General features: G+C 44.6%; 2 protein-coding genes across 3 annotated transcripts in view; one reads left to right on the top strand and one right to left on the bottom strand.

Annotated features, from left to right (window-relative positions):
- Positions 1-16628, top strand: part of LOC140722122 (uncharacterized) — a 129585-nt gene that overhangs the window by 33686 nt on the left and 79271 nt on the right. The window lies entirely within an intron of this gene.
- LOC140722117 (NACHT, LRR and PYD domains-containing protein 3-like) overlaps positions 1-16628 on the bottom strand; it is a 73282-nt gene that overhangs the window by 15088 nt on the left and 41566 nt on the right. The window contains exons 5-8 of one of the 2 annotated variants that reach the window (XM_073036913.1): positions 16295-16462; positions 10859-10953; positions 8314-8727; positions 7586-7752 (exon numbers count right to left, since the gene is read on the bottom strand). In XM_073036913.1, the coding sequence (XP_072893014.1) occupies positions 7586-7752; positions 8314-8727; positions 10859-10868 (591 nt within the window). In that variant the 5' untranslated portion in view covers positions 10869-10953; positions 16295-16462. The remainder of the gene's footprint in view (positions 1-7585; positions 7753-8313; positions 8728-10858; positions 10954-16294; positions 16463-16628) is intronic. The other variant, XM_073036914.1, reaches the window with a different exon arrangement.

Genomic DNA, 16628 nt, shown 5'->3' with positions numbered 1-16628 from the left:
ATGGCAGTGCAGGAGTGGCTGAAGTTTCTCGGAGCAATTCAGAAGGCTCAGGACAAATGATCAATAAGATGAAGAATTATTCTAAAGGGAGGATGATCAACCGTGGCTGACGAGGTTGTCAAAGCAGCACAAAAGAAAAGGAGAGGGCACAGAATATCACAAAATATAGTAGAAAGCTGGAGGACTGGGATGTTTTTACAAACCAACAGAAGGCAATTAAAAAGCTGTAAGTAGAGAAAGAATGAAATATGAAAGTAGGCTATCGAATAAAGTAAAATAGCTTAGCAAAAGGTTCGCCTGATATATGAAGAGTGAAAGAGAAGAAAGTGGATTTTGGGCCGCTGGAAAATCACAGTGGAGAGGTACTGTCAGGGGACAAGGAAATGGCGGAAGGTATTAGTAAGTATTTTGCGTCAGTCTTCACTGTAACAAACACTAGAACGTGCCAGATAATTGAGAATGTCAGGGGACAGAAGTGAGTGTATTTGTAATTATTAAGGAGAAGGCGCTCGGGAAGCTGGAAGTTCTGAAGATAGATGAGTCCAGATCAACTGCACCCAATTGCTTCTGAAAGAGGAGACTGAAGAGATTGTGGAGACATTAGTAATGATCACTCAAGAATCACTAGATTTTGGAATGGTTCTGCAGATTATAGGCCAGTTAGTGTGAACACCGTTTGGGAAGATGTCAGCAGTTGATAATTGAGGATAAGGTTTCGGGGTATTTGGATGCACATGATGAAAAAAGGCCAAAGTCCACGGAAGAAATTCTCCTCTGACAGACCTGCTGGAAATTTTTGAGAGAACAGCACGCTGGGTTGCAACGGAGAGTCAGTGCAAGTTGTTTACTTGGACTTCCCGAGGACCTTTGACCAGGCGCCCCACATGATTCCGTTTAACGAGACGGGGACGACAGTAGGACAAGAGAGATACTAGCAAGGATGGAGGATCCATGATTATCTCCAGATAGATTTTGTCTGACTGTCAGGAAGCACAGAGTGGGAACAAATAGGGCTTTTTCTTGTTGAATGTTGGTGACCAGTGGTGTTCTGCAGGGGCTGGTTTTGGGAGAATTTCTTTTTCCATTATGTCAATGATTTGACGGCTTTATGGCCAAGATTGCGCACATTACGAAGATATGGGGAAGGACAGGAAGCATTGAGGAAGCAGGGATTTCACCGGAGGACATAGACCGATGAAAAAATGGACAAATCAGTGGCAATTGGAATGTAGTATAGGGAGATCCATGGCCAGACACTTTGGCAAAATTAATGAAGGCATAGACTATTTTTGAGAGTTGTAAAGAGTCTCTGGAGACCTAGTGCATGATTCCTTCCAGGTTGAGTCGGTGTTAGGAAAGGCAAAAACAAATGTTAGTGTTCATCTTGAGAGGATTAGAATAAAAGAACAAGCACTGGCCAGACCACACTTGCATATTGTGAACGGTTTTAATCCCCTGATCAGTGAAAATACGTGATGTATTGTGGAAAGTCCAGAGAGGAATCAAAACGAACAGAACCAGTGATATTAAACCTGATTTTAATGAGAATGATTCCTGGATGCACCTGTACTGGCTGGAGTGTGGAAGGATGAGGGGGAATCTAATTGTAACCAGTGGAATATCGAAAGGCATTGATCGGATGAGGAGATGATGTTTCCAAGTGGGGGAGTCTAGAACCAGACGGAACAGCCTCGGAATAGAGGGACGTCCATTTAGAACAGAGATGAGGAGATTCTTTAGCCGAGGAGTAGTGAAACTGTAGAATTCATTGTCACTGACAGCTGCGGAGACCAGGTCATTGGGTATATTTAAAACAGAGGTTGGTACCTTCTTGACTAGTCAGGTCAGCAAAGTTCACTGGGAGAAGGCAGGAGAATGGAGTTGAGAGGGATAGTAAATCACCCATGATGTAATGGCGGAGTAGAATCGACGGGCCTAATGGCCTATTTGTGTTCCAATGCCTTATGGTCTTATGATGTGTAAAGACAACAGAACATTAAGGAATGTCAGTGCGGCCGTCTTATAATGGAGATGGTTACTGCCTGGCACTCATGCTGTAAAATGGTGATCACTTCCTGAATGCAGGCATGGGCTTCCTCATTTACTGAGGAATTATGAATTAAACATTGAACCGTCTTCAAGCGACATCTTTCTCTCTCTCTATCTCTGGCTATCCATCCCATAGGGTGATGATGGTTCCTTTCACTCCTCAGAAAGGAACCGTGTGCGTGAGTGGATTTTAGGTGAGTAGGGCGTTGCACCGGTCCAGATCCACCCTCTCGACATCCGCTCCCCGATCCAGCAGCCTGGTTGGGTCCAAGACGGCTGGGGGAAGTTCTGCTGCAGTGAATGGCCAGACCAAGCTTCGATGCGAGGGATGCCCTTTCCAGGCTTGTTTGCTAGATGGCTGTTGACCCTGACAGAGGGGTCATCCGCCCTTTGACAGGTCTTGTATTTCATCCTACAGGGTGTCTAGCCACCCTCCTCACCAGGCCAGCCTGGTGGGGGAGCTGGTTTAGTCACCGACCATCCGACCATGCGACAGGTATTACTGGGTTACATGGTACCGGTAGCACTCAGACGAGTGGTCTGACCAGAACATACATGGATTGTCGAATTAAGGTAATCGAGGATGCAACTGAACATGGATGGGCTTAGGACATTGCTCTGAGAAATAATAGGAATGATGTCCCGGGTTTGAATGATTGATCTCCCAGAATAGTTACCAGCAGGGAATTGGAAAGGTTTTCCATAACTCGAATAATGGACAACAATTATGGAATAAATCAGCATAATTCCCTGATGGTCCACTGCACTGTAAAATAATCCCTCAGTTTCACTGCTACCAGGTCTGAGGAGTTACAGTTGTGAAAGAGATTTAACAAGAGATTTAAGAGAACGATGAGTCAGCTAACAGAGAGGAGGTGCAGCGGCTAACGGACTGGTGCAGAGCCAACAACCTGTCTCTGAATGTGAACAAAACAAAAGAGATGGCTGTTGACTTCAGGAGGGCAAGGAGCGACCTCTCCCTGCTGAACATCAACGGCTCCTCAGTAGAGATCGTTAAGAGCACCAAATTTCTTGGTGTTCACCTGGCCGAGAATCTCACCTGGTCCCTCAACCCCAGCTCCATAGCAAAGAAAGCCCCGCAGCGAATCTACTTTCTGCGAAGGCTGAGGAAAGTCCATCTCCCACCCCCCATCCTCATCACATTCTACAGGGATTGTATTGAGAGCATCCCGAGCAGCTGCATCACTGCATGGTTCGGAAATTGCACCATCTCGAATCGCAAGATCATGCAGCGGATAGTGAGGTCAGCTGAGAAGATCATCGGCGTCTGTCTTCCCGCCATTACGGACATTTACACTACACGCTGCATCAGCAAAGCAAACAGCATTATGAAGGACCATACGCACCCCTCATACAAACTCTCCTCCCTCTTGCCGTCTGGGAAAAGGCTCCGAAGCATTCGGGCTCTCACAACCAGACGATGTAACAGTTTCTTTCTCCCAAGCCATCAGACTCCTCAATAGCCGGAGCCTGGACTGACACCAACTTACTGCCCTCTACAGTGCCTATTGTCTGTTTATTATTTATTGTAATGCCTGCACTGTTTTGTATACTTTATGCAGTCCTGGGTAGGTCTGTAGTCTAGTGTAGTTATTTTTTCAGTGTTGTTTTTTACGTAGTTCAATGTAGTTTTTGTACTGTTTTATGTAGCACCGTGGTCCTGAAAAACGATGTCTCGTTTTTACAGTATACTGTACCAGCAGTTATGGTTGAAATGACAATAAAACGTGACTTGACTTGACTTAATGGTTTTCCAGTGAAGCAGACGTCTTCAGATGATGAATTTGTAGATGAGCATTATATTTACAGATTACTCCTCTTACCTTTGGGTAATGCCTGTCTGATTCATTGCAGACAGCGCCAATGAATCCCAAGGAGAACAGAGTCACTCACGGGTGTAACACACTTGATTTTCTAATACCACTCATGGCTGAGTAGGTCAGATCTAGGACAAGACAATCACTGTTTGTGTGCTCCAAGGAGAGTGACCTGAAATGGTGTGTCCCTGTCTCTCATTGGTAAGATATTCAGCAAGTTATCAGATTTATTTTTTACGTTTCTTTCCCTTCCCTTTCAGGACAACCTATTGATCCTTTTTAGGACAACCTGTTGATTTTTGGGATCATGAGATATCAGCCACTCAGCAGATTTATTTTATATTTTGTGAGTTCGTCTTCCCTTTTAGGTCAAAATATTGACTTTTGTGGTCATGAGATAGCAGCTTTGTGCATGATCTTTCACGCCTAACATATCATAGAGATTTTCGAGGAAGTTGCCAGGAAATTTGCTGTGGCCAAGGTTGTGGACATTGTCTACATGGACTTCAGCACGGTATTTGACAAGGTCCCTCATAGCAGGTCGGTCAAGAAGTTTCAGTTGCTCAGCATCCGAGATGAGTTAGTAAACTGGATTAGACACTGGCTTTTTGGAGGAATCCAGAGTGTGACTATAGACTGTTGCATTTCCGATTGGCGCCTGTAACTCGTGTAGTGTCACGGGGATCGGTGCTGTGCCTGTTGTTGTTTGACAACTATATCAATGATCTGGATGAAATTATGGTTAACAGAATCAGCAAATTTGCGGATGACACCAACATTGGGAAGTTGCAGTGGGCAAAGAGGAAGACTACAAGAGCTTGCAGTGAGATCTAGACCAACTGGAGAATGGGGTTAAAAGGGGCAGATGCAATATAATGCAGACAAATTGCACTTTGGAAGGACCTAGCAGGGTAGATCTTTCACAGCGACCGGCAGGGCACTATAAAGTGTGGTAGAACAGAGTGATCTGGGAATACAGGTCCATAGGTCATTGAAAGTGATGGCAAATGTGCTCAAGTTGTGGATCTGAAAGAAAGTTTCTTAGCGCATTAACCTTTATAAATGAAAATATCGTGTACAGTAGATGGGATATGATGTTGCATAAGATGTTGGTGAGACCTAATTTGGATATTATCTGCAGTTCTGCTCACCTACCTACAGGGCAGATGGAAATAAGTTTGAAAGAGTACACAAACAAAAACAAGGATGTTGTCGGGACTAGAAGACCTAAGTTCTAAGAAGAGTGACCGGGATAGGACTTTATTCATTGGAACGTGGAAGATTGAGGGGAGGTTTGAGAGAGGTTTACACAATTACATGGGGTACAGATGGTATAAATGCAAGCAGGCATTTTGTACTGAGGTAAAGAGGTTATCAGTAAAGTGTGAAAGGTGAGAAGTTCAAGGGGTACAAAGGTGAAACTTGTTGACTCAGAGGGTGCTAAGAGTGTGAAACTAGCTAGCAGCGGAAGCAGTGCAAGCGGTTAAGAGAAGTCTGGATAGATCCATGAATGATAAGGGTATAGAGCACCATGGCCTGGTGAAGGTAAATGGGAACACATAGTTAAGTAGTCCAGCATGGAACTAGATGGGCCAACAGGCCTGATTCTGTGCTGTACTTTTCTATGACTATGACAAGTCAGTCACACATTGTTTGGGAACTCACGGAGCCGAGACTAGATGTGGTTAGCAGGTTTCCCTCTGTCAAGTACGGCAGTGAAGCCGGTTGTCTCAGTTTACAATCTGACAGTTTAATATTCATCCTGGATTAATGAGATGAGGTGAATCTGCCCTTTGGTTCAAACAAGATTTGAAATCAGTTTCAGACAGAATGCCTGTTCGAAGTCCCGATATATACAACCATATAACAATTACAGCACAGAAACAGGCCTTCTCAACCCTTCTAGTCCGTGCTTACACCCACCTAGTCCCACTGGCCCGCACTCAGCCCATAACCCTCCATTCCTTTCCTGTCCATATACCTACCCAATTTTACTTTCAATTACAATACCGAACCTGCCTCTACCACTTCATTCCACACAGCAACCACTCTTTGAGTAAAGAAATTGCCCCTCGGGTTACCCTTAAACTTTTGCCCCGTAATTCTCAAATTATGTCCTCTTGTTTGAAACTGCCCTACTCTCAATGGAAAAAGCCTATCCACGTCAACTTGATCTATACCCCTCATTATTTTAAATACCTCTATTAAGTCCCCCCTCAACCTTCTATGCTCCAAAGAATAAAGACCTAACTTGTTCAGCCTTTCCCTGTAACTTAGGTGCTGAAACCCAGGCAACATTCTAGTAAATCTTCTCTGTACTCTCTCTATTTTGTTGATATCTTTCCTAAAATTCGGTGACAAGACCAGTACACAATACTCCACATTCAGCCTTACCAATGCCTTGTACAATTTTAATATTACATCCCAACTCCTATACTCAATGTTCTGATTTATAAAGGCCAGCATCCCAAAAGCTTTCTTCACCACATAATCCACATGAGATTCCATCTTCAGGGAACTATGCACCATTATTCCTTGATCACTCTGTTCTACTGCATTCTTCAATGCCCTACCATTTACCATGCATGTCCAATTTGGATTATTCCTACCAAAATGTAGCACCTCACACTTATCTGCATTAAACACCATCTGTCATCGTTCAGCCCACTCTTCTAACTGGCCTAAATCTCTCTGCAAGCTTTGAAAACCTACTTCATTATCCACAACGCCACCTACCTTAGTATCATCTGCATACTTACTAATCCAATTTACCGCCCCATCATCCAGATCATTAATGTAGATTGCAAACAACATTGGACCCAGTACTGATCCCTGAGGCACACCACTAGTCACCGGCCTCCAACCTGACAAACAGTTATCCACCACTACTCTCTGGCATCTCCCATCTAGCCACTGTTGAATCCATTTTACTACTTCAATATTAATACCCAACGACTGAACTAACCTAACTAATCTTCCATGTGGAACCTTGTCAAAGGCCTTACTGAAGTCCATATAGACAACATCCACTCCTTTATCCTCGTAAACCTTCCACATAACCTCTTCAAAAAATTCAATGATTTGTCAAACATGACCTTCCACGTACAAATCCATGCTGACTATTTCTAATCAGACCCTGTCTATCCAGATACTTCTATATACTATCCCTAAGAATACTTTCCATTAATTTACCCACCACTGACGTCAAACTGACAGGCCTATAATTGCTAGGTTTACTCTGAGAACCCTTTTGAAACAATGTAACTACATGAGCAATACGCCAATACTCCGGCACCATCCCTATTTCTAATGACATTTGAAATATTTCTGTCAGAGCCCCTGCAATTTCTACACCAACTTCCCTACAGGTCCTAGGGAATATCCTGTCAGGATCCGGAGATTTATCCACTTTTACATTCCTTAAAAGTACCAGTACTTCCTCCTCTTTAAATGTCATAGTTTCCATAACTTGCCGCCACTGCTCTTATATCACACTGATCAATACAGCAGGTGAGAGAAAAAAAGCTGAGGCTGACTCTGTCGTTCCCAGTGCCCCCCACCTTAACAGCTGAAACCATATCTGCGAGAGACAAGTCAGAGATCAAAGTCTCCTTTGCCAGGTAGAACGCAAAGAATGTGAAGATTAATTTTGGTCACTATTCCCAGCAGATTGGTGGTAATACACTCAATACACTCACCTCATTTTCTTCTCTACTAAAATGTCCCTCCTTTGTCAACACCCAACCGAGTCTTTCAACCTTTTCTTCAATTGCTTGTTTGAGTCTGTCTCTGTAGAACTTTGTCAGTTGGTAGAGTCGATATTCCTCCCCCTCTGCCAGGAGGTCAGAGATTGTAAACCCTGGCTCTGTGCATATGAAAAGGAAAATGTTGGCTTGAACTCAAATATTCTTCGTTTCCACCGCTCTCACCAAACTTAACAAAAAAAATGACTTCAACCTGCGTACAGACACAAAAACGGATATATTCCCATTCTCCAACTGGCCTTAAAACCTACCAAGCAATGTTCTAGGCATTACGTTAATAGAAGGACAACATTTAATGCAATCCAGTCCATCCCCCAACCGACCCACTCACCTATTTCAATTTTGGATTGTCGATAAATGCTGGGACTGTCGGTACTATTCGCTTCCCAGAGATACTCTCTCCATCCTGGTGAATACATTTCCCTTAATTCACATCCTGGAAATACTCTCTTATCTGGACAACTGCCTTTCCTCCAATGCACATCCTGTAAATCCTCAGAGCAGGTAGTATATTTCCTGTCGTGGGGTAACGGGTGCCCACTACACCACATGTACCACACCCACACATTCCCCCTCTCTCTGACCAACCCTCCAGCAAGGAATCGCATTTACCCTCCTCCCTGCCAGATTCTGCAAACACATCACCCTCATATTTCACTCACCTGCTCCGTGTTGGGGACTTGACAATTCCGTGTTCAATGAGCGTCCGGGCTGACAGGCAGTCGCCTCACTTGTGCTGGTTCCAGGGTCCTGATCAGTGTCTCTGATGTCACTGTCTCGGGGCTGACAGGCAGTCGCCTCACTTGTGCTGGTTCCAGGGTCCTGATCAGTGTCTCTGATGTCACTGTCTCTGGGCTGACAGGCAGTTGACTCACTTGTGCTGGTTCCAGGGCTCTGATTGGTGTCTCTGGGCTGCATTTGCTCCACTTCCGCTGCGGCTGTACTGCATTCTGGGACATCGCTCTCAATCTGACCCTGCTTCGGTACCTTGCTTCCTGTGTCCCGATCATCCTTCCCCGATGATCCGCCTGGTAAAATCCTCTTCAGTACTTTCCCTACTAGCTTCAATTTCCCACCTGAAATAAGTGATGAATTGCAGGTTATAAGAGTATGATTTAGATCTAAGCAAAGCTGATTCAGACTCCAATGGAGCCGAGACTCTGGCTGACCAGATTTGAAGTGGAACCGTGCTGGTGAATGTGAACCGTACATCCTGCTTGGTGACCATCCCGATAAGCCGATGACTGGACACATTCACTCCCAGTAAAATAACAGGATAGACACATTAATGCTAAACACTTAATTCACAGCAGTTGAATGATGACCACGGGATCTTAATGCAACGGTGTCCGGTGATACTGGGACATTAAATAAAGATATGACATCAAACTTACCGGCCTGTAATTTCTCGGATTACTTTTAGATCATTTTTTTAAACAATGGAACAGCATGAGCTATCCTTCAATCCTCCAGCACCTCACCCGTAGATACCGATATTTTAAATATATCTGCCAGGGCCCCTGCAATTTCAACACTAGTCTCGTTCAAGATCCGATGGAACACCCTGTCAGGTCCTCGGGATTTATCTACTCTGATTTGCCTCAAGATAGCAAGCACCTCCTCCTCTTCAATCTGTATAGGTTCCATGACCTCACTACTTGTTTGCCTTATTTCCGTTCACTCCATGCCAGTTTCCTTAGTAAATAGAGATGCAAAAACCATGTTTAAGATCTCCTCCATTTCTTTTGGTTCCATACATAGCCAACCACTCTGATCTTCAAGACGACCTGTTTTATCCCTTACTATGCTTTTTCTCTTAATATACCTGCAGAAGCTCTTTGGATTATCATTCACCGTGACTGCCGAAGCAACATCTTGTCTTCTTTTAGCCCTCCTGATTTCTTTCTTAAGTATTTTTGTGCACTTTTTATACTCCTCAAGCACCTTATTTGCTCCTTGTTGCCTATACCTGTCATACATCTCTCTCTTCTTTTTCAGAGTTCCAATGTCCATTCAGAACCAAGGTTCCTTATTCTTATTCACTTTGCCTTTAATCCTGACAGGAACATACAAACTCTGGTCATAGTCTTTTTTCCGGGGTAGAGGAGTCGAAGACTCAGGGGCAGAAATTTAAAATGGACTGAAGTGGCATTCGTTCACGTGGCGGGTGATGGGTATAAATTACATGCAGCCAGAGGAGGCAGTAAACACAAATAAATTTACAAAGTGGAGAGGATGTGGGCAGGGAAACGGACAGAATGAGTCTATAAGGGAAATTTGGGAAAAGCTGTGGGAAAATGGAGCAAGCACAAAAGACATTTGGATCAGCATTAATTAGCTGGGCCGAAGGACCTGTGTCCAGGCTGTAATCTCTGTTTTATTACCCCCGGAATCAGAGTTGAGCACCATCACAATGTCTGCTGGGGACTGAGACATTTGGTCATTGGCTATACCGGGTTTTCCATCAGAGATCCTGGGAATTTTAAATCCAGGTAGCAGACGATCTTAATAGAGAAATTTTGAGAACTCACATTCACCATTTGTACACAGCGCAGACATGGATTTGGGTATTAAAACACTGAAGCAAACCGCATATTTATCCAGAATGAGATGTCATCTGATCCTCAGCCATTACCAATGCTGCCAATGTTCTCGGCTCGGCTACAGAAAACAGATTTCAGAAACTCCCCTCATCTCCTTTCCGCAGCAGCCAAGAAAACCAGGAGGGAGTTGATAGCTGCCCTTCCAAAACCAGAAATGCTCATTTATCACACAATCTCTGAATTCCTGGAAATGCTCCTACCATCTGGTTCTGAATTTTATAAATGAAAGTTGGAAATATCTTACACATCAGGGCCTGGTAAGAGGTGAAACAGAAACTGACCCTGGACGTTTACACAACCCACAAGCCAGCAGTCGCACTCCTGTCTCTGTTTCAGTCACGACCACCTGATTCAGGATCTTCTGCACCTTTCACTCAGGTGAAGCTTTGAAACTCACTCAGGTGAGTGGAGTGATTCGACCATTACCAGTGTCAGGTCACTGTGCTGGAACTGTTAGTTTGATTAATAACTCAAGGCCGCTTTACCAGTGGGATCAATTACACTGCTTGATGAAAGTTTTCTGTGACCTGTGTAAGTTTGTTCATCTGTACTAGTGTGTGCCAACAGAACAGAAGTTTAATTAGAATGATCCCAGTGATCATACCTCTGTCCATTCTGATTGTGACAGGATTGTTGATTGTCGTCGTCTTGTTTACACTTTGGTCTCGGAGCAGGAAAGCTCCACCTGCTGGTGATACCCTGAATTACAAACAAGCAAACAGTGAGTCAGAGAGAATACGATTACAGTACTTTGCAAATAACAGTATCGCCATCCCCTGTATCAGAGCATCCGTTGGCTTAGGGAAAAAAACATTCCCTGTTAACATGAACTCCCACACCATGTCTGTATGTCTGTCCAGTGCATCTACTGATAGAGTTACAGAGTAACAGAGCACAGATAGAGACCTTTCAGCCCAATGAGACAATACTGACCACAGTGCTCACCGAGATGGTCCCAATTTCCTGTGATGGGCCCATTTCCCTCCTGGACTCTTCATTCCATCTGCACATCCCAACTGCTTCTGGAATTATACAATTGTGTCTGCCTCATCCACTTCCTCTGGCAATTCCCTCCACATCATCACCAATCTCTGCATGGAAACGTTGCTGCTGGTGTTGGTTTTGGAATCTATTTAACACTCCTCTGCCCATTTAGATCCCCTATAAGCTACGATAATCTTCACCGTGAACACCATCCACTAATTTTGTGCCATCTGCGAACTTACTGGTCAAGCCTTGTACATTCACATCCAAATGTTTGTAGGATAGTAACTGTTCTGGAAACTGGTGTTGCGTGTCCTGAGGCACCTGTACCTTCTACCTGATGGCAGCAGCGAGAAAAGTGCATTGCCTGGGCGGTGAGGATCTTTGATGATGGATGCTGCTGTTGTACGGCAACATTTCATGTAGATAAACTCAATATTTGGGAGACCTTTACCCGTGACATACTGGACCAAATCCAGTACCTTTTGAAGGATTTTCTGCTCAAAGGCATTGGTGTTCCCCGACCAGTCCGTAATGCAGCCAATCAGCAGACTTTCCACCACACATCTGCGGAGGTTTGCCAACGTTTTTGATGACATACCGAATCTCCACAGACTCCTGAGGAAGTAGAGGCACTGTAGTACTGTCTTCGCAATTATATTTATATGAAAGGTCCAGGACAGAAACTCTGAGAGTGTGACCCAAGAATTTAAAGTTACTGACCCCCTCCAACTCTGATTCTCCAATGAGTACTGGCTCAGGGACCTCGGGCTTCCCTCTCCTGACTGCTACTATCAGTTTTCTGGTCTTATTGATATTGAGTGAGAGGTTGTTGCTATTACACCACTCAGCCAAGTTTTCAGACTCCCTCCTGTATGCTGATTCACCTCCCCTTTTGATAGAGTCCACAACAGAGGTATCATCAGCAAACTTATATATGGTGGTGGAGCTGTACTTAGCCACACAGTCACAGGTGTAAAGCGAGGAGAGCAAGGGGCTAAGTACACATCCATGTGTTTCTCCTGTGCTGTTGGAAAATGTGGAGGAGATGTTTTTGCCAATCTGAACTGAGTTGGGTCTATAAGTGAGGAAATCCAGGATCCAATTGCACAAGGATGTATTGAGGTCAGTTGTTGGAGTTTGCTGAATAGTTTTGAGGGGATGGTGGTTTTAAAGGTACTCTGATAATTTTTACTTTGAACTTCCTCAGTGTCCCGTATGAGGCAAATGACATCGAGCTGCAGCTCCAGTTCCTTAACACATTCTCTGAGGATTTGCTGCTTGGTGCACCTGGTGCAGATGTGGTTATCTGGAAGGCTGGAGATCTCCCAGAATTTCAGTAATTTCTCTTTTTTTTTATCTTAAACAATGCACAAACATTGACTGATTTCACAATGCTTGTGATGTCCTGAACAGATTTTGCTGAAATGCAATTCCCTTATTCACCAGTTTTCTCTTCATTCCAATACATCAATGTTCACAACATCCATCCCCAATACCTCCCCACCTCACTGTCAATTTGTTACATCTCCTCCTGAAGTCACTTGTCTCTTCACTGAGGGGCAGTGATCAGAGAATTAAAGAAAAAAACAGGCAGCACTCCTTTTTGGGCTGTTACTGAGCAATTGCTCACCAAAGGTAACCGAAAAAGCAAATAACAAAGCTCTACATCATGTACTGCGAGTTTCATTATGAGCAAGAGTAACGCGGCAACATTCTATAATAATGAAATTGAAGTTGTAATGGCTCCTTTTACCCTGCCTCATGCTGCATTTAATTCAGCCCATGCTGGTGATGTTCCCCCAGTTCACTGCCCCAGAGGCGAGGGTCCTCTCCCACTCCCGACCCCGCAGACAATCCCAACACAGAATGGAAAGGAAACTGCCGCCCATCCAGGAACAGTGAGCATGCGCAATGACTGTTGCACCATCAGTGCAGGGCTGAAATGAAACCTGCAGATGTTGCAGATCTGCGGTAAAATGAGAGCGAGACACAGGATCCTGTGACTGGTGAAGTGTCTCCCCTGACAATAAACCGGATCCTCATTTTAATTATGTGGAAATATCAGATAGACTGGAAATTCTGGAGGGAGGTTTAATTGAAGTGTACACATTTTTGAGTAGCTCAGAAAAATAGAAAAGACTAAATTCTCACACAAATGGGTAATATACCCGGAAACACTGGCTGCATTTCGGCCGGTTGGAAGAGTGGAATGGAGTCAGGAGAAACATATTCCCCACCTGCAACGGAAGGACGTGATAGATGTAGATCTCAGTGCCTTGTCCAAACGGGCGAAAGATGGATGTGTTCCCAGCATCACCGCCTCATCCCCACCCCTCCCGAGGAGCAGAATAAGAGGGGCTGAGCGTTAGCTCATCCAAGGCGGTTTGGTCTGAAGGTCCCACAACCCGGACTGACCCCGGCAGTTTCCGTCCAGGAAGCGGGGCGAAGGCCGCCAGTTCGATTGAGATAACGGGTCTCACTGCCCAGCATCAGACCTCCTCACTCGGGTCTGGTCTCAATACTCACCGATGGGAAAGTTATGTCTTCACTCCACAGTCAGTGATCCATCCCCCGGCTCTCCGCCCAGGAGACTTTTCCCGACCCTGAAACCTATTCAGCAAAGAATACAAAGGAAAACACCGCCCTTCCGGGAATGCGAGCATGCGCAATGTGATCAATGCGTCATCAGAGGGGAGGACTCTCCAGGGTGATCTGCTTTGGAATGGAGTGGCTGCAGTCAGTGCAGAGTCTCGTTGTTTAGGATTTTCATAAACAGCAGTTTTATTGATGTTAACTGGAATTGCCAGCAGGGAAAACACAGATTGCATCAGGTAACAGAACACCTCCCGTACACAGTCTTGTCTCCTGGGAAAATAAACACTTCCACAATGTTGACTGTAGGTATCCTTTCATCTAAAAGTGACTGAATCATTCAGATCGCTGATCACTGAGAGCGATTATGTTTGTTGGTCATTAAAGTTCGCCCTGAGTGGTTTGGATGAAGTTGATGTGGAGTTCGGGGTGTCACAGTGAAAGAACCAGACAGCCAAACGCTCTGACCTACTGACCTCCGGCCATGGATGGTTCCGCTCAAATTATTCCTCAGATAAATTGCTAATGCAAGCAGGGAGCAAGCATACTCCAAGCATCTGTCCCCACAACAGCCACTGGGACAGCCTGCTGGCCTAAGGTGAGTCTGTTTACTCCTTTTATTAAAACCCAGATATTAAAAAAATGGCAGCCATCGGTTCCCACTGTGTCCCATAGTATGATCGTGACTTGCTCTCAAAATCACTTCCCTCCCCACACCGCACTTGCAGGGCAACACTTTACCAGTGTCTGCAACAGATATACTGAAGCCCTCTTCGTCCTCGCCACTTCAGAGAAGAGAAGCCCCCTATTCTCCCACTTCAATGTGTCACCCTTACGGCTCCGCCAACTCCTTGGCGCGGAAAAGTGACATTCAAAAACAAGCTTGTTGGATCTTTCCCAGCAGTCAGGTAGGAAACACGTGGTGGGGTCTACGGATGACAAATGACGAAGCTCATATCCCCATTGGTTGGTATACTAAATAGGCATTTGAAATCTCCAATGAGAGACAAGTAAATCTCACGTCACTTCACGAGACATACCGGACACGTGCAGCACGCTTAAATCGTCTCAACGTCAGCCCGGGAGTGTTAGTGTGACGAAGCTCCGTGAGAGGGCACGCACAGGCGGTAAGCGGGAGTGCACGGTAGCGTAACAGGGAACGGGGAGCGCATCCTTCGGTCCCGTACCGCGCTGGCCAGATCACCGAATGAGTCATGGTCGATCTGCAACCCGCTGGCGTCCAACATTAACGCACAAATCTCAATGTATATTGTTAATCAATGCAGTGTTTCTTTCCAGTTCCACAATATAATTAATATGCTGAAGTTATATTGTCTTACACTAATTGAACTGTCGGTACTTTTCTAATTAACACAGCAAATGCATAAGGAGACCACTCGGCTCTCCAAAACTGCTGCTGATCTGATTTAAACTTCCGTGACGCATTCCGCCATGTTCATCTCGATAACACTTCAACCCCATTCTTTATAAAGAAACTGGGCTTTGAATGGAATCACAGGCTTTAATTTCACTGTTCAGTGAGTAGAAAGAGTTCCTAACTCCCGCGATTAACACCAGCAAAAAATAGGAAGGTGTGAGGGGGAGTGTGTGTGGGGGGAGCGGAAACTGTTGCTGCTTTTCACTACATGATGCCCTGTCCATAGCTAAACCTCTCACAGTCTCTCTGAACACTGGATATATCTTAATATCAACAGCTTCATCATCTGACCCGACACGCTGCTTCCCATCCCGAAATGACTGAGTTTAAACCTATTCTGGCAGCTCCAGCAGTCCTGGCTGCAAGAGCACTTGTTCATCTCAAGGGCAGATATAACCCATGGTACAGGGTCAAATGGGAACATTGCAAAACCTATTTATGCTTATTCACAGATTCATAGGTTCTGACAATTTGTTAGAAGAAAAGTGTTTGATGATGACAGGGTATGTAAATATAAATTATTCGTTGGCATTTTCTAGTTAGGACTGAATGAAATGAGGTGCTGGGACATTTAGCTTCAAGAGGGTTTGCTCTTAGCAGAGGCTTGCACGACGATATACTCGAGGGCAAGTATATCATTGCAGCTTGCAATAGACAGAGGCGTCAATGATATGTTGCTGGAGTTCATGGTAATTCCACATTTCTGCAATCACCACAGCAGGAAACAATCGCGGCATCTTATAAATGGAGGAAATTCTCAACGTGTTTTGAGTTCATTATGACCTAACACAGACAAGCAAGGAAACATCAGAACTGATAAGAGTTTCAAATGAGCAAACAATATGAGGGATGTGCGTGGCTTCACAGAGCTGATGCTGACCGCACATTGGCAGATCTGGAATGATTGCAACTGGCATAACTGGTATTTATAGGTTTATTCATTCTCACCGCAGCTATTTCCTGCCTTCCTTTGTACAGGTATGTAATGTCTAAAGGACCAGTGTCAGAATAAATGAGACTCACCAAACTTTCTCCTCACAGAATCACTGGAATCTCTGAGTCAGATGGGTTCACTCGAATTGGTGCTCTCAGTCCTCGGGCTGGTTCATTGTTGCTGTTCCCTCATCTTCATTTGGGATTTGCTTCCAATCGTGGACTTTTCTTCCAATAAATCTCTCACCGCAGGTCTAACTTTAACTAGAGAGATAATGAAGTATGTTACTAAAACAAACGAGAACAAAGCATTAACCTGAAATTTAAATTTTGAACGCATTTGTCATGATCCGAGTGAAGAAATCTGTAACTGTCGCTCACACTTTTCAAAGCCTGACATAGGATACAAAAGAACACACACAAA

This window comes from Hemitrygon akajei, unplaced genomic scaffold, assembly GCF_048418815.1.
Source record: "Hemitrygon akajei unplaced genomic scaffold, sHemAka1.3 Scf000069, whole genome shotgun sequence".
Classification (NCBI taxonomy): Eukaryota; Metazoa; Chordata; class Chondrichthyes; order Myliobatiformes; family Dasyatidae; genus Hemitrygon; species Hemitrygon akajei.
This window is presented reverse-complemented; position numbering and strand designations above follow the sequence as displayed.